Raw genomic sequence first — 18,882 nt, forward strand, 5'->3', positions numbered from 1 at the left:
ACAAGGTTTTCACACACTATTTCTGGTATTTTGGCCCATTCCTCCATGCAGATCTCTCAAGCAGTGATGTTTTGGGGCTGTCGCTGGGCAACAGACTTTCAACTCCCTCCAAAGATTTTCTACAGGGTTGAGATCTGGAGACTGGCTAGGCTTCTTACGAAGCCACTCCCTTCGTTGCCCGGGCAGTGTGTTTGGGATCATTGAACAAGCCATGTTTCATCTTCAATGCCCTTGCTGACAGAAGCAGGTTTTCACTCAAAATCTCATGATACATGGCCCCATTCATTCTTTCCTTTACACGGATCAGTCGTCCTGGTCCCTTTGCAGAAAAACAGCCCCAAAGCATGTTTTTTTCCACCATCATGCTTCACAGTAGGTATGGTGTTCTTTGGATGTAACTCAGCATTCTTTCTCCTTCAAATATGACAAGATGAGTGGACATGTACTGCCTTAAGCAGGGGGACACGTCTGGCACTGCATGATTTGAGTCCCTGGCGGCGTAGTGTGTTATTGATGGTAGCCTTTGTTACTTTGGTCTCAGCTCTCTGCAAATCACTCACTAGGTCAACCCGGGTGATTCTGGGACTTTAGCTCACCGATCTTGTGATCATTTTGACCCCACAGGGTGAGACCTCGCGTGGAAGCCCCAGATCGAGGGAGATTATCAGAGGTCTTGTACGTCTTCCATTTTCTAATAATTGCTCCCACAATTGATTTCTTCACACCAAGCTGCTTACCTGGAGTTTGGAGTGTGACTGTTTGAGGTTGTGGACAGGTGTCTTTTATACTGATAACGAGTTCAAACAGGTGTCATTAATACAGGTAACGAGTGGAGGACAGAGGAGCCTCTTAAGTGAGAGCCAGAAATCTTGCTTGTTTATGTGACCAAATATTTTCCACCATAATTTGTTATTATTTTTTTTCTCATTTTGTCTCTCATAGGTGAGGTATACCTATGATGAAAATTACAGGCCTCTCTTCTTTTTAAGTGGCAGAGCTTGCACAATTAGTGGTTGACTAAATACTTTTTTGCCCCACTGTATTACATTAGATATGTTGAATACATACGATATATGACAATTATATATTAGTATAACACTATTTTAATTTGATTAAATATGAATAAAATGGCATTCTATAAAAATCCAGTTTCATATAAAATAGAGATCAACCGATATGGGTTTTTCAGGACCGATACCGATAATTAGTATTTAAGACTGCCAATAACCGATATTTGGAGCAGATATTCATTTACAGTAAAAGTGTAAAAATTGGCGTACATTTTTTTAATAATACAAACACTTCACTTCGTTTAAATGCCTTCCATCCATCCATCCATCCATTTTCTGAGCCGCTTCTCCTCACTCGGGTCGCGGGCGTGCTGGAGCCTATCCCAGCTGTCATCGGGCAGGAGGCGGGGTACACCCTGAACTGGTTGCCAGCCAATCGCAGGGCACATAGAAACAAACAACCATTCGCACTCACAGTCATGCCTACGGGCAATTTAGAGTCTCCAATTAATGCATGTTTTTGGGATGTGGGAGGAAACCGGAGTGCCCGGAGAAAACCCACGCAGGCACGGGGAGAACATGCAAACTCCACACAGGCGGGGACGGGGATTGAACCCCGCTCCTCAGAACTGTGAGGCTGACGCTCTAACCAGTCGGCCACCGTGCCGCCCTGTTTAAATGCCTTAAGCATGTTTATTTAACCAAAAAATATACAAATATCTTGCTATTGTTGCTCCCATGCTGACTTCATCATAGCATGTTTTTCACACAACCTTCGCTGGTGGTGTTGGCTGATTGAAATACTGCCAGACTGCGCTTTTAGACTTAGGTCCATTCATCTGCAACAAGGGTTAAAAAAAAAAGATAAAAGTGTTAAACGTGGGCCACCTGCTGACATATGCTCAACTCACCATGCTTAATTTATTGCAGCATTTGAGTAGCTTAGAGTTGATTTCATTATTAAAGACCCTGTCATTGAAAACCATTTCTTCTTCTTCTTCTTTCGGCTTGTCCCGTTAGGGGTCGCCACAGCGCGTCATCCTTTTCCATGTAAGCCTATCTCCTGCATCCTCCTCTCGAACACCAACTGCCATCATGTCTTCCCTCACGACATCCATCAACCTTCTCTTTGGTCTTCCTCTAGCTCTCTTGCCTGGCAGCTCCGTCTTCATCATCCTTCTACCAATATACTCACTATTTCTCCTCTGGACGTGTCCAAACCATTGAAGTCTGCTCTCTCTAACTTTGTCTCCAAAACATCGAACCTTGGCTGTCCCTCTGATGAGCTCATTTATGCAACCTGGTCACTCCGAGAGCGAACCTCAACATCTTAATTTCCGCCACTTCCAACTGTGCTTCTGTCACACCTGACACCTTCCTCCACCCGTTCCAACCTGCTTGGACCCGTTTCTTGACTTTCTGACCACACTCACCATTGCTCTGGACGGTTGACCCCAAGTATTTCAAGTCCTCCACCCTTGCTATCTCTTCTCCCTGTAGCCTCACTCTTCCCCCACCACCCCTCTCATTCATGCACATATATTCTGTTTTACTTCGGCTAATCTTCATTCCTCTTCTTTCCAATGCATGCCTCCATCTTTCTAACTGTTCCTCCAGCTGGTCCCTGCTTTCACTGCAGATCACAATGTCATCTGCAAACATCATGGTCCACGGGGATTCCAGTCAAAGCTCATCTGTCAGCCTATCCATTACCACTGCAAACAGGAAGGGGCTCAGGGCTGATCCCTGATGCAGTCCCACGTCCACCTTAAAATCGTCTGTCACACCTACAGCACACCTCACCGCTGTTCTGCTGCCCTCGTACATGTCCTCTATTATTCTAACATACTTCTCTGCCACTCCAGACTTCCGCATGCAGTACCACAGTTCCTCTCTGGGTACTTTGTCATAGGCTTTCTCTAGATCTACAAAGACAATGTAGCTCCTTCTGACGTTCTCTGTACTTTTCCATCAACATCCTCAAGGAAAATAATACATCTGTGGTACTCTTTCTAGGCATGAAACCATACTGTTGCTCGCAAATACTCACTTCTGTCCTGCGTCTAGCCTCCACTACTCTTTCCCATAACTTCATTGTGTAGCTCATCAACTTTATTCCTTCATAGTTCCCACAGCTCTGCACATCACCTTTGTTCTTAAAAATGGGCACCAGTACACTTTTCCTCCATTCCTCAGGCATCTTCTCACGCACTAGAATTCTATTGAACAAGCTGGTCAAAAACTCCACAGCCACCTCTCCTAGATGCTTCCATACCTCCACAGGAATGTCATCAGGACCAACTGCCTTTCCATTTTTCATCCTCTTTAATGCCTTTCTAACTCCCCCTTACTAATCATTGCCACTTCCTGGTCCACCACACTTGCCTCTTCTACTCTCCCTTCTCTCTCATTTTCCTCATTCATCAACTCCTCGAAGTATTCTTTCCCTCTAGCTAGCACACTGCTGGCACCAGTCAACATATTTCCATCTCGATCCTTAATCACCCTAACCTGCTGCACATCCTTCCCATCTCTATCCCTCTGTCTGGCCAGCCTGTATCGATCCTTTTCTTCTTCTTAGGTATCCAACCTGCCATACATGTCATCATATGCCTCGTTTGGCCTTTGCCACCTCTACCTTTGCCCTATGTCGCATCTCAATGTATTCCTTTCGCCTCTCCTCGGTCCTCTTAGTGTCACACTTCTTAGCTAACCTTTTTCCTTGTATGATTTCCTGTACTGTGAGGTTCCACCACCAAGTCTCCTTCTCTCCTTTCCTGCCAGAAGATACACCAAGTACTCGCCTGCCTGCTTCTCTGATCACCTTGGCTGCAGTGCTCCAGTCTTCTGGAATCTCCTCCCATCCACCGAGAGCCTGTCTCACCTCTTCCCGAAAAGCTGCACAACACTCGTCCTGTCTCAGCTTCCACCACATGGTTCTCTTCTCTGCCTTTGTCTTCCTAATCTTCCTCCCCATCACCAGAGTCATCTTACACACCACCATCCTATGCTAGCCACACTCTCCCCTACCACTACCTTACAGTTGGTAACCTCCTTCAGATTACATCGTCTGCACAAGATGTCATCCACCTGCTTCTACCTCCGCTCTTGTAGGTCACCCTATGTTCGTGCCTCTTCTGGAAAAAAAAGTGTTCACTACAGCCATTTGCATCCTTGTTGCAAAGTCTACCACCATCTGTCCCTCCAAGTTCCTTTCCTGGATGCCGTACTTACCAATCACTTCTTCATCACCCCTATTACCTTCACCAACATGTCCATTACAATCTGCACCAATCATGGCTCTCTCTCTGTCTGGGATGCTCAGAACTACTTCGTCTAGCTCCTTCCATAATTTCTCTTTCACATCTAGGTCACATCCTACCTGTGGGGCATAGCCACTAACCACATTAAACATAACACCCTCAATTTCAAATTTCAGCCTCATCACTCGATCTGATACTCTTTTCACCTCCAAGACATTCTTAGCTAACTCTTCTTTTAAAATAACCCCGACTCCATTTCTCTTCCCATCTACACCATGGTAAAATAATTTAAAACCTGCCCCTAAACTTCTAGCCTTACTGCCTTTCCACCTGGTCTCCTGGACACACAATATATCAACCTTTCTCCTAATCATCATGTCAACCAACTCCTGAAATTGTCATTTAAAACTATGCTGCTACCTTATTAATGATTAATATGACAAGAGCTAAATAAAAAGCATAATAGTTGCTATGAGTGCAATAAAACTCCTGCCATAACAAACAGCCTTTAGGGCTTTAATGAGCTCACACAGTATTAAAATGTTCCACCATTTTGTTGGGCTTTAATGAGCTCACACAGTATTTAAAATGTTCCACCATTTTGTTCAGATAAATCACTGAATCACTGAATTTTATTCTCTCACACACATACTTCTTACGACTGTGACTATATCAATATTATCAGCAGCCTTGTTGCAAGAGATTGAACTGTTAAACACTAAATAGCCCATAGAATCTCAGTTTCATTAATTTTCAGATCATAGGCTCAGAAGTCTCAAACCAATGTTAGTAATTGTGAGTTATAGAGTTTTTAAATGTCTTTCACGCAAACTCATACTATTCTCAACATAACACACATGCTCCCATTGAGTCTGCTAAGCATTTAGAGCAGGACCAGCGAGATAATGTTACGCTAAAAAGTCTTCATCTCAGCGTACTTCTCTGCAACAAAACAAGACTGAATTGAATTTCTTACTCTCACAATCACACACACAGGCTTCTACAATCACTTGACTGTTTCCACATCGATGTCATCAACAGCAATATTTCAGGTGATTCACAGACATATCGGAGGTACTCCGAGCTAGAAGAGATTCCGCTTGTTTACTCCGCCTTTAACGTTACGTTATTAAGGTAGTCGTGAGCTGTAGAGTTTTTCATGCGACTTTCATGTAAACACACACTATTCTCCCCATTGCTAATACATGGTCTGCTGAGCGCTTAGAGCCACACCGGCGAACTAATGTTACAGTAAAAGAAAACCAGCCTCTGCCTTAGCGTGCTTCCCACCAATAAAACAAGTGAATTAAGTTTTTTGCGAACCTTCTCTCAATCACACACACATGCTTTTGCTATCACAGACTGTTTCCATATCGATATTATCAGCAGCCTTCTTTGAAATAATTCTCAGTCATGTCGGGAGATACTCTGAGCTAGCAGAGCTGCTGCTCATGTTTACTCCGCTCTTATGTTACTCTGCTGCTCACTGTAAAGTAACATTAGTAGTAGTTGTGAGATGTAGAGCACTGGGATGTTTATTACAATTTTGGGAGAGTTTTCTGTGTTTACCTTCAACAAGAGTTTTGCTCTCCGGAGCTTCTCCACACGAGAAAAAGTTTTCTCTCTCCGGCGTGTGTATGTGAGGAGAGCTTCCGCTTCAGATGGGCTCTGCCCCTTACTCGTGCTGTGGCTGCTTAACCAATCAGATGACGCTGTGGGTGGAACGATGGTGGAGACAGAAATGGGAGGAGAGACCGAGAGGCGTGGCTGCATCTGAGCCGAAATAGACCAGTTTTAAATAAATTTCTTGATAGCGGTATGTCAGATTTTAAAAAATACAGATGCCGATATATGTCAAAAATTCCAAATATTGGTGCCGATAATCGGTCGATCTCTAATATAAAACAATTTTATACAATATAAATAAGCAGGGGTCCCTGCCCCCAGCTTTTCATCAGTTATAATATTGGTTATCGGCTCGGAGAAGCAGCAAGTTATCGGTTATTGGTATCGCTCATCCCTACATTGGGCAGCTGTACATGATGTCTGGCATGTTGCCTTGGACATTATCTGCAATGGTAGTCAATTAAAAAAAATAAAAGGAACATTTTCCTCAGACACATGCTGCAACGGCAGGTTAACGTACTCTTCAAACAAGCGTGTTGCCAGCGCAGTTCTAAGGCAGGGTGTCTTTGCAGAACCGCAAAAAATCTCCATCTATGAAAAACAGAACATGGTTGAAACCAATAGCAATGCATGTGTACAGTATATCAGTTGAAAGATACTAACCACTTCATTAGATACACCTGCACCATTCAGCCTTTAAAATATTGTGCTTGGACTGGTGTAGCACTACAATGACAACCCCTTCTAAAAGGACATGCAAAATAAATTATCTGATTGTTACAATTTCTGTCAATTGTGCAGAATTGATTGTTGATTAATTGAGTCTTAAAAGTAATGGAGGCCAAATGGAATGCACTACTTGACTACAACCAGCAGAGGAGGGCCAGTTCCCTGTGCTCTTAAGTGCAGCAGACAATTTTTTGGTAACCTTGGCCAGATCTGTGCCTTGCCACAATTCTGTCTGAGCTCTTCAGGCAGTTCCTTTGACCTCATGATTCTCATTTGCTCTGACATGCACTGTGAGCTGTAAGGTCTTATATAGACAGGTGTGTGGCTTTCCTAAACAAGTCCGATCAGTAAAATCAAACACAGCTGGACTCCAATGAAGGTGTAGAACCATCTCAAGGATGATCAGAAGAAATGGACAGCACCAGAGTTAAATATATGAATGTCTCAGAAACAACATTTCAACAATTGTTTTTTTCTGTCAATAAGGGGTGCTGTGTGTACATTGAGGAAAAAAAAAAAAAAAAAACTTATTTTAGCAAATGGCTGCAATATAAAGTGAAACATTTAAAGGGGTCCGAATACTTTCCATAACCCACTGTAGGCACGAGCAGCCTGGAATTGATGATTGCCACAACCTCTGCCATCAAGGTTGACAGCACCTCATTAGTGAGGTGTGTAGGACTTTGGATTAGCATGAAGTCCAGTACCTGCCTGGAGATGCCAATCATTCGCTCCCAAACTCCCACGTGACGAATCAGGAGGAGTGAATACTCAAGTGCAGCCTTCATCACTCAAGTCCTTCCTGACATTGGGTGCTTCGGAATCTGTGGAGTATATGCAATGCCTTGCGTAGACTCCTGTAAAGTTAGTTCCGCAGTGACAACATATTTTTAGCAGGTCCTCACAGAGCACAAAACAGTAGCAAGGCATTAATGAAACTTGCATGCATGCAATCATTGCCTCACTCAACTCCATGTGCACGGTGTGTGTACTCATGCACTTGAAAAGCACAGCTTTCTAGCTGGTAGCTTTGACTCAGCGCGTTTGTCTTGTGACAATCGTCCAAGGACCAAACATGTCAAGTCCCACGTAGGTGAAAGCTGGCTTTACGCTTAGCCGATTGGGAGGCTGATCTGCCATCTCCTTTGAGCAACTCTTTTGCTGTGCGAGGCCTTCTGCATCAATGCCAGCCACGACAGTCTTTATGCTTGGCTTTGACGGCACTCCGTTGAGACGCAGTAATGTGAGTCAGGAATTCTATTGCGTCCACCAAAAGCTTCCAAGATGAGAGCCGCTCTTAATGATGACACCCCATTTTAGCTGGAAGAACAGAGAGCGTAGTAGCATGAGAAGGCACCTCAGTGTCAAGATCCGGAGCAATTAGGCAGTAGGACTCCTCTTCTGAAGTGGCCATTCCATGTAGGGACAAGAAATAAGGCACAATGAGCCATGTTGTGTGAGCAAGCTCAGCCGCGGGTATAGATTGTGTGGCATGATCTGTCGGATTTTAGGTAGTGCAGATATAGTGTCACTGCTAAGGTTTGGTGGACTTTCTTATTCGCTGTCCTCTGTTGGCAATGTACACATTACCGTCTGGTTATGTACGTATCCTAAGACAACTGAATCATGTCTGTGTAAAACTGCACATTGTCTATGCTGATGTCCAACTCACTCTCCACTGAATCCGGCATTTCCACCGCTAATACATCTGCACCCAGCTCCGACATCAGGATAATGTGGGCAGCTGCGGGAGATAGTTTTGCTTTTCCCAGGACAAAGCCTACGTGACATTCTCCATTACTATCGATCACCTTTTCGGTAGGCCATAGCCGCTATGCCTTTGAAACGCTCATCTTTGAAGGAGAAACCCACTTCCTCATCATCTTTGGATTTCTTGAAGATTTAGATCCCAAGACTGCGGTCATCAGAGGCAGTGTTGCAAAACATTTCATTTACTTTAAAGGTGCTTGGTGCATGGAGCGAGGAAAGACGGACACCCATTTTTAAGTCAAGGTCAAGTCTCTGGGGATAGAGGCCATTGGGAAGACCATTGCGATGCTCTCTGACCTTATGAACCTGAAGGATGTCACATCCCAAAAGGAGTAATATCTGAGCCTCTGGATCTACGTATGAGATCTTATGGGTTTTATTATAAAAAAGCCTCAAAGTCTCAAAATAATAATATTTAATCACAATGATAAAAACAACTGGCGACTATGACATGGCAAGACATGTGACAACGACAATGAACCGACAAGAACTGAAAGAAACCAGGGAACTAAATACAAACAAATTGACGAAACAACGAGGAACACCTGGACAAGACACAAAGTAGACGAGACCAGGTGGACACAACAACCTAATGAGCACACGACAAACATGGAACACAGGAAAACATGGAACAAAACTAAACACAACCCAAACCAAAACACAGACAATGACAGAAGTGACGCAGGCGGCGGTCTAAATGACGCACAATTTGATGTCCCCCAATAAACGCTACAATTGGGCCTGCAGAAAGACCAATTGCAGGATTGATGATAACAGAAGGCAGTTACGACGCCGTAGTTGACAGGCTAAACAGAAGATTCGGAAGAAAAGACATGAGTGCACATAACTATATTGCTGGAGTTGACGCCAGTGAAGAAATCTACTGACGTTGCATTGAGACTGCTCCACAATTAGTGTGAAGTCCAAAATAGAGGCTTGGAATCGCTGGGTGTAGTTTCTGAAACATGGTTTGTTGTGCCCCATATTACTACAAATGATGCCTGATGACCTTGCTGCTGCTTATATACAGCGGCTGAAGTAAGTATTTAAGATCAACATTTTTCTCAATTATTTCCAAAAGGTGCTGTAGCTATATTAGTTATGGATAAAAACTTAATTAATTTAGGAAAAGAATACGGCGGAAGAGATGCCTGCGTTACTTCCGGTTTAGCTTGATTTTACGTTTGACATTATAATGAAACTATTCTCCTAAATAGGCACCACGTCTCTTTTTAGATGTGTAAAATTTCGGAAAAGGGACGAAAAACCTCGATCAGTCTCATAATCTGAAGGTTGCTACAGGAATGAAACACAACTCTTCGATTTCAGTGGCTTCACTTAAACTCAAGCACACACAAAGCATGACAGGAAGAGGGATTTTATAGAAAATTTGATTAAATCTAAAAGGGAAAACTACATGGAAACAATGCAGAGGGACTGGACTACAATGATTACAAGCTAACGTACGTAAAGGAACTGGAAGGTAATTGACAGAACGAGAGATTGAGTGGAATGAGCATGCGCGGTGACAATGCAAGAGTTGGGAATTTCTGTTACCGTTAATTTAAACCCAAATATGCACCAATATGTACTTCGTAAGACAGCACGAAATCGTGTTGCTTAGAACACAATTTCGGCGTGCTGGTCAATCTTCCCGATGGTTGGACAAGGACGGCGAAAAGTGTGGTTGGAAGAAAAAGGAGGGGGGAAAAGAAAAAAAGGAATTCAAGTGCAGAGTAGCCAGACCGCTTGCAGTGGCGTTGTTTGCCATGCGGTCAGGGAAAAACTTGCAAACTGCAATACCTTCCCAACAGATCTTTGTCCGTAAACTTCCCCCCACACACACACACAAAAGTGTAGTTTCGGGGAGCTAGAAGGTGCTTCCTACGGTCTTGCGCTTGGTGGCAAGGTTCGGTGCATCTCCGCCACCAGGTAGTGAGAGGTGGGGCTCCCTGGCCGGGCGCCAATTTCTTCGGCAAGTTGAGAAACGAGAGCGAGCCCAGAACAAAGGGGATTCAGACTTTTATGCACAAGAGAGGGAAGGGGGGCTGGCCCAGAGACCAAACGGAAGGCAGACCGCACCTCTTAGTATTGATTTTCATCCATCCATCCATCCATTTTCAGAGCCGCTTCTCCTCACTAGGGTCGCTGGCGTGCTGGAGCCTATCCCAGCTATCATCGGGCAGGAGGCGGGGTACACCCTGAACCGGTTGCCAGCTAATCGCAGGGCACATACAAACAAACAGCCATTCGCACTCACATTCACACCTATGGGCAATTTAGAGTTTTCAATTAATCTACCATGCATGTTTTTGGAATGTGGGAGGAAACCGGAATACCCGGAGAAAACCCACGCAGGCACGGGGAGAACATGCAAACTCCACACAGGCGGGGCCGTGGATTGAACCCCGGTCCTCAGAACTGTGAGGCTGACGCTCTAACCAGTCGACCACCGTGCCGCCTATTGATTTTCATTTTAGGATTATTTGTAGTTTTAAAACAGTGGAAAAAAAGTATTGGATCAAAGATAAAGAAATCAGCTCCCAGCTTTGCATTGTCACGCACACACCCTGTTTAATCTATGCATTCAGTGTTTTAATGTTCTGTAGCGGCTGAGAGCACTTTAATATTTGTGATGTGACATTTGAGTTGTTTGAGGTGAAACCTCATCTGATTCAGTTGGCAAACAGATTTGACATCAGACCTGTGGCAAAGAATCAGTGACATTGGTGTCATGATTTATACTGGGAGCATTCATGCAAAGTTCATAAAATATCAAAATAGACATTCAAATTCGGAGAAATCTGTGGCACAGCTGGCGGCTGGCAGCAACTCTCCATCGCCATCGAGTGTCGCTTGTGTTCCATCAATTGTCCCAGTGTGTCTTGCATGCATTTCAAAGGAGCAAATGTTTTTGTTTTTAACTTGATCTTTGCATGCTTTGACCAGCATGGATAAAACCCCCGGGGGGGGGGGGGGGGGGGGGAATCTTTGTTTACTGGAACCCCAGGTTTGGAGAGAAGCTGTTAATTAGTTTAGGGTACAGGTGACAACCAGGCTTCTTGTGATCGCCTGTCTCAGCGGGGCAGAAGGCGAGAATGCAGAACTATCGGAGGTTAGGGGTTGCTGGGGACATCTGGTTGATGGCGTGTCCGTTACAGTGCTATTGACATGAAAATTTCACCAGATGTTGGAACAACCCAAGTAATCCATACATACAAAGAAAGTAGAACAAAAGCTCAGAAATTAAGTTGTGTGTAATAATGTGAAATGACAGGGAATAAGTATTGAACACGGCAATTGGTATTTATTTAATATTTTGTACAAAAGCCTCTCTTTGCAATGACAGCTTCAAGATGCCTCCTGTATGGAGAAACTAGTTGCATGCATTGCCCTGGTGTGATTTTGGCCCATTCCTCCACACAAGCAGTCTTCAAATCTTCAAAGTTCAGTGGGCTTTCATGGACCTTGAGTTTCAGTTCTTCCCATCGATTTTCAATTAATTCAAGTCAGGTGATTGGCTGGGCCATTCTCGCTTTATTTTTTTTCTTTGAAACCAATTGCGAGTTTCCTTGGCAGCATGTTTTGGATCATTATCCTGCTGAAACGTCCACCCTCGTTTCATTTTCATCATCCTCGTACATGGCAGCAGATTTTTGTCAAGAACGTTTCGGTACAATAGCAGCCCCACACCATCATGTTCCCACCTCCAAACCTCACTGTTGGTATGGTGTTTTTAGGTTGATGTGCAGTGACTCCAAACATGGTGTGCAGTATGGCATCCATCCATCCATCCATTTTCTGAGCCGCTTATACTCACAAGGGTCGTGGGAGTGCTGGAGCCTATCCTAGCTATCTTCGGGCAGGAGGTGGGGTACACCCTGAACTGGTTGCCAGCCAATCGCAGGGCACACATAAACAAACAACCATACACACTCACATTCACACCTAGGGGCAATTTAGAGACTTCAATTAACCTACTATGCATGTTTTTGGGATGTGGGAGGAAACCGGAGTGCCCGGAGAAAACCCAACGCAGGCACGGGGAGAACATGCAAACTCCACACAGGCGGGGCCGGGGATTGAATCCCGCTCTTCAGAACCGTGAGGCAGACGCTCTAATCAGTCGGCCACCGTGCCGCCGTAAGGCATCCAAACAGTAAAAAAAAATTCTCATCCGATCAGACTATATTCTCCGAGTATCTAACTGGCTTGTCCAAATGTTGTTTAGCAAACTTTAAACAAGCTTTGACATCCTTTTTTCCAGCAATGGGGTCTTTCGTGGAGAGCGTGCATATGGGCCATGTCAGCGGAGTACGTTACTCACCGTTTTCCTTGTGACAACAGTACCTGCTAATTCCAGGTCTTTTTGAAGCTCTCCACAGGTGGTCCTTGGCTCGTGGACAACTCTTCTGATTATTCTTGTCATATACTGCCTGCAGTTACTTTCAGCGGTACCACGGCCCATTTACCACAAGCAAGTCACCCTATTCCTCGTTCCCTTTGTGACTCCTGTGTCTCCTTGTTCCCCGCGCCCCCGTGTTCCTGATCCATGTAATTCCTGCCGCCAAGCCAGCCGCCTGTCCACACCGCTGCCTGCCAACCCACAGAGGACCATCGCCATTACCTTTCATCAATAAACTATTCATCCTTTCACATCTGCCGCCGACTGCTCTTGGATCCAGCCACACTCTATTCGTGTCAGGCACGGGGAGAACATGCAAACTCCACACAGGCGGGGCCGTGGATTGAACCCCGGTCCTCAGAACTGTGAGGCTGACGCTCTAACCAGTCGACCACCGTGCCGCCTATTGATTTTCATTTTAGGATTATTTGTAGTTTTAAAACAGTGGAAAAAAAGTATTGGATCAAAGATAAAGAAATCAGCTCCCAGCTTTGCATTGTCACGCACACACCCTGTTTAATCTATGCATTCAGTGTTTTAATGTTCTGTAGCGGCTGAGAGCACTTTAATATTTGTGATGTGACATTTGAGTTGTTTGAGGTGAAACCTCATCTGATTCAGTTGGCAAACAGATTTGACATCAGACCTGTGGCAAAGAATCAGTGACATTGGTGTCATGATTTATACTGGGAGCATTCATGCAAAGTTCATAAAATATCAAAATAGACATTCAAATTCGGAGAAATCTGTGGCACAGCTGGCGGCTGGCAGCAACTCTCCATCGCCATCGAGTGTCGCTTGTGTTCCATCAATTGTCCCAGTGTGTCTTGCATGCATTTCAAAGGAGCAAATGTTTTTGTTTTTAACTTGATCTTTGCATGCTTTGACCAGCATGGATAAAACCCCCGGGGGGGGGGGGGGGGGGGAATCTTTGTTTACTGGAACCCCAGGTTTGGAGAGAAGCTGTTAATTAGTTTAGGGTACAGGTGACAACCAGGCTTCTTGTGATCGCCTGTCTCAGCGGGGCAGAAGGCGAGAATGCAGAACTATCGGAGGTTAGGGGTTGCTGGGGACATCTGGTTGATGGCGTGTCCGTTACAGTGCTATTGACATGAAAATTTCACCAGATGTTGGAACAACCCAAGTAATCCATACATACAAAGAAAGTAGAACAAAAGCTCAGAAATTAAGTTGTGTGTAAGTTGATTTACACATGTATTCCTTTTTCCAAGTGAAAAAGGAATACATGACCAGTGGATAGGGGAAGTCAATCGACAGGGGAAGAACCTTGGTCAGCTATGGGTGCCTAGCAAGCATTCCAAACTCTGTGCTGATCACTTCGAACCGGCGTATTTTGAGAAAGACTTAGCAGAAAGCATTAGATAAAAAGGTAGAGACAAGGAATTTCTGTGTGGCGTGTTATAACGCTACTCGAGCAAGGGGCACACAATATATAGGAATACTGCATACTATGTAAAAGCTTGTGCCGTGTCACTGAAACACCTATCTATATATTATGTATAGTCGTGCTAAAAAGTTTTGGCACCCTAGGGTGCCATTCTTCCAAGCCATGACTGTATAAAAAGACATGCTTTTGACATACCGTCACATGGACCCAGTGGCCAATCTCTTTCTGTTGTACAGCTGCTACTTGGCTGCTCGTCGTCGTCACTGTCAGGTTCCGACCTCCTGATCGGCTCAAACATGTATGGTTTGACGATGCCAAGTTCAGTTGGGTGCTCCTGTATGTCAAAACAGTCTTCTTCCTCATATTCCAACACGTTGCTCGCCATTGCGTATAGAGTGTAGCGCGCTGTGTTTGTCAATTGCAACGTCACTTCCGGTAGCCCTTGTGGTGGATAGAGTAACCGCACCACGGTGTCTTTGAGCTTCTGGTATGTTGGGGGAGGGCTCAATATGTGTAATAAAAACCTCATTTTTAGCTAAACTATCGTTGAAAAGTTGCTGCAAGTTACGTGCATGTATTACATAAATTATGCAAATATGAATTTTAACTGACCTCATAACATCTTTGTCATCTGACCTTTCAATACGCCTCTGATCTTATTTGCTCTACTTTCCTTGTATGCATGGATTACTTGAGTTGTTCCCAACATCTGGTAAAATTCGCAGGTCAATAGCTTAACAGCAGAAGCGGCGAAAGTGTTTTTTCTGGTCTTGTCAACTCCTGACTTATCCAAAGCAGGTCCCGAGCGCACAGGCAGAACCTCAGGCCAATGCCACGCCTTTGTTTACTGTATATCAACCTAATGTAAATATAAGACAAATATAACGCAAGTGAACTTAAAATGCTGTTTTTAAATGGTGATTTATTAAGGGGGGGGGGGAAAAACACTATTCAAAGTTAGTGGCCCTCTTGAAAAAGTAATGGCTCCCTAAACCTAAAAAGTAGTTGGGCCATCCTCAGCAGCAACAACTGAAATAAAGTGTTTTGTACAACTGGCAATAAGTCTTTCACATCTCTGGAGATATTTTGGCCCACTCATCCTTGCAGAATTGTTTGAACTCAGCAAAAAAGGAGGGTTTTCGAGAATGAATGGCTTTTATAAAGTTCATGCCACTGCATTTCAATCGGATTAAAGTCTTGAATTTGACTAGGCCACTCCAAATCCATTGTTTTTTTAAGCCATTCAGAAATTGACTGGCTGGTGTGTTTTGGATCGTTATCCTGCTTCAGGACCTATGTGCGCCTTAGCTTGAGGTTACAAAGTGATGGCTGAACATTCTGCTTCAGAATTTTCTGTTAAAGTACAGAATTCATGGTTCCATTAATAACAGCCAGTTGTCCAGGTCCTGAAGGAGAAACGCAGCACAAGGCCATCACACTACCGCCACCATGTTTGACTGTTGGTAGGATGTTCTTTATCTGAAATGCTGTGCTACATTTACGCCAGATGTAACGACACACACACCTTCCAAAAAGCTCAACTTTAATCTTGTCAGTCCATATAATACCCTCCCAAAAGTCTTGGAAATCATTCAGATTTGTTTTAATTTTATTTTGTAAAAGTAAGAGCCTTTATGTTCTTTTTGGTCAGCAGTGGTGTTCGCCTTGGAACTCTGGCATGTATGCAATTTTTGCCCAGGGGGGGTAATTGCTTTTTCAACACAGGGCCAGGTAACTTTGAATAGTTATTTTTTCCTGAATAAATGAAAACCACTTAAAAACAGCCTTTTAAATTCAATTGGGTTATATTTGTCTGGTATTTACATTTCTTTGATGATCTTCAACAAAGTGGGGAAACTATGCACAAATATAATCATTTGACAAAAGGGGCCAATACTTTTTCATAGCGCTGTACTTTAAAACATCTTAGCTGAGCGCAGAAATACATCTCAAAGTTCATAAATGAATAAAGACTTACATCGTATGAGCTGTTTGTATTCGTATGGCAAGCTCAAGCACCAGTGAGTTAACTTGGGGTCATTTAAAGCAATGTCATGATGGGCCGCCACGAAATCATAGAGCGACCTGGACGACAAAAGAAATTTACATTTAGAGAAGCAAACATATCAGCGATGTTCTCATAAATGGTCATACATCTGCAAAAAGAAGTGTTTGGTCTCTTCTGAAAACATGTGGCACACAGGCAGAGTGGACTTACATTCAGGTTCTCCTGTGATAAACCACAAATGTTATTCAGGCAAACACTTGGTGAGTTCAAAGCTAATACACTTTCTCATGAACATTTGTATTTTTCATCCCCCGTCAAATCTAAATGGGGACTTACGCAGATTTGTTGCATTACCCAGTACGTGAGAAAATGGAGGTATGGTTGAGTAATCCATGGGACTGAAAGTAGGCCCCACTCGGAAGGGCAAAGCCACCTGACGCCAAACCGGTTGAAAGAAATCCATGACTTCTTCAATCTTACCGGAGGTATGAATTTGTACTATAAAATGGGTGAAAAACGATATCAACCTCGTTTTGAATCGTTCAAAAAACTAATGCTATCTAGCAAGTTAGCAGCTAGCGCCTCCTGGGCCTTTATTAAAAAAAAGAAAACATCGACAGAACTATAAAGAAGACCGATAATATTCGAGGCTTGTTCTATTTATGAATTGACCGTTAACAAATTGCGAATAAGTGGTCAAATAAGCACCTGGAGTAAGCTTACAGGGAGACAACAGCGGACGACTGTCAAACCTGATTCTCGATTTTAACCGCCTTCTGTGGAGCAGTTCACCTGATTGTCGCAGAAGCTTCAATTCTAGTGTCGACTGACCTCTTCTGGCCAAAAGTAGGGCTGCAGTCGATTGAAAACGGCGAGTGGATTTCACACAGCTTTGCTTTGAAAAATCTTTCCTCCTCACACACAAAGACTGAAATCACATTGCTACGAATGGAGTAAAACAAAATATTTGATTTACAGCTAAATATTGAAGAATGTGTCTGTTGAGTTATTTGTTAGAGAGTTCTGGGATAAAAAAAAAATAAAAAAAACAGTTTGGGTGTGCTTGCATAACTATGGAAATGATGTGGGATTGGGGAAAACTCAACAAAACAATTTACATTTGGAAATTAATCGCTTACAAAGAACAGATAATGCTGGCGTGTATAAAATAAATTAAACAAAATACTAATTGGAACACATAAAAGCAAAGCATGAGAGTTATAGAAAGTTACTTCCAAACGATCATTCTCCTCCTCTTCAGCTATTTGTCTACTGTATACTGAATTTGTTTAACTAAACTATGCGGTGCAGATTTTTTTAAACTTTCATTATTAAATTGTATTGCTTTTCTTACAGCACAGTTGTATACAGTACTGTACAACCTAAATGAAATGGTTGTGTGGTAATTGTTAAAAAAACAACCTATATTTTCTAGTGACCATTTCACAAGGAAATAATGTTTTTTTTAAATTATTGAATTATTCATTATACTGCATCATAAATGTCACAAGGAAGTCTGTGACATATGACATTTGACCACCACCCGTAATGAGTCAGTTCAGTTTTTGCATCTTATTACAGTTGTGCAAAACGTTTTTATATACCTTGCCAGAATTTGTAAAATATTTGCAATTTTTCGAGAACATGACTGAAAATGTGAAAAAAAAAAAAAACAATTTCTTAAAATTTTTCTTTGGAATAGTGATCCGGTGAAGTGGTGGATATATATATATATACATATATATATGTATATATATATATGCAGAACACTTTCTCATGAAGCTAAACTACTGTGTGGCTCATGTGGTTATTTAATTTGTATCCTTTTTAGACACTCGTCTGCTTTTTAATGAGCTCCACCAGAGGGTGACTGTGGTGCATGAAAACTTAAATAGGAAGCAAAATCAGTAGGCGGTTTTGTGCATTTTTGAAAAACCGGTTATGTCACCGTTTGGAACCAAGCACTCCGAATGGACTTTAGGGCGGGAGGTGTGTGTTTGAGTGTTGACACAGCGCGAGGTTGAAGAATCACATCTTAAACGTCATTAACGCTGCTGTTTCTTATACGTGAATCAATAATCCATGAAGAAGTGGCCTGCGGTCATGTGGTGTGATGTATCTCCACTTGCGTCAAGGCCCAGCTCTGTGTGTGTCTAGTGCTCTGTAACTGTGTATGTATCGATCTGGAGTCTTGTTTACGATGCCACTGTTTGATACGTTCCGAGCCATCCATCACCCTGCCGATGCTTTGGCAGGGTCAACAACATTTGGAATGGATCCAGGGCGTTATACTCGGCCCGTGGGTTTACTTTTCATCATGCTGCAAATAGGATTTCTATGACACCCCCACGTCACAGCCAAAGTGATCAAAATAGAAGGTAAAATCCTTCAAAAAGAAACAATTGACGACTACAGTGTTCCCCCGCAATATCGCGGTTCATCTTTTGTGCCGCCCCCCCGGCTAGCTTTTTTTAATGTTCATAGTATACTAACGATAATAACCTCACGTGGGAAAGGAGAGCTACAGTCACCGATGCACTTTTCAGCTGTTTCCTGAAACAGTCAACATTCAAATGTGTAGCCTGCCGAACTGAATCGAACTGTACCAGCTGCATTCACACTAGGTGGTAAATTCCTGTTTTTTTTTTTTTTTTTCATGTGGT

The 18,882-nt window shown here is 43.2% G+C and overlaps 1 protein-coding gene across 16 annotated transcripts in view; it reads right to left on the bottom strand.

The window, feature by feature from the left end:
- rbm44 (RNA binding motif protein 44) overlaps positions 1-17,046 on the bottom strand; it is a 53,506-nt gene extending 36,460 nt beyond the window's left edge. Inside the window, exons 1-4 of one of the 16 annotated variants that reach the window (XM_061791718.1) lie at positions 16,943-17,014; positions 16,190-16,296; positions 6,420-6,490; positions 5,843-5,985 (exon numbers count right to left, since the gene is read on the bottom strand). Coding sequence is in view for 12 of the 16 variants with exons in the window: in XM_061791710.1 (XP_061647694.1) it covers positions 6,420-6,490; positions 14,407-14,574 (239 nt within the window). In the remaining 4 variants the exon portion in view is untranslated. The other 15 variants (XM_061791722.1, XM_061791712.1, XM_061791713.1 and 12 more) reach the window with 15 other exon arrangements.
- Between the last annotated feature and the right edge of the window lie 1,836 nt (positions 17,047-18,882).

The sequence above is a fragment of the Phyllopteryx taeniolatus genome, chromosome 12, assembly GCF_024500385.1.
Source record: "Phyllopteryx taeniolatus isolate TA_2022b chromosome 12, UOR_Ptae_1.2, whole genome shotgun sequence".
Lineage (NCBI taxonomy): Eukaryota > Metazoa > Chordata > Actinopteri > Syngnathiformes > Syngnathidae > Phyllopteryx > Phyllopteryx taeniolatus.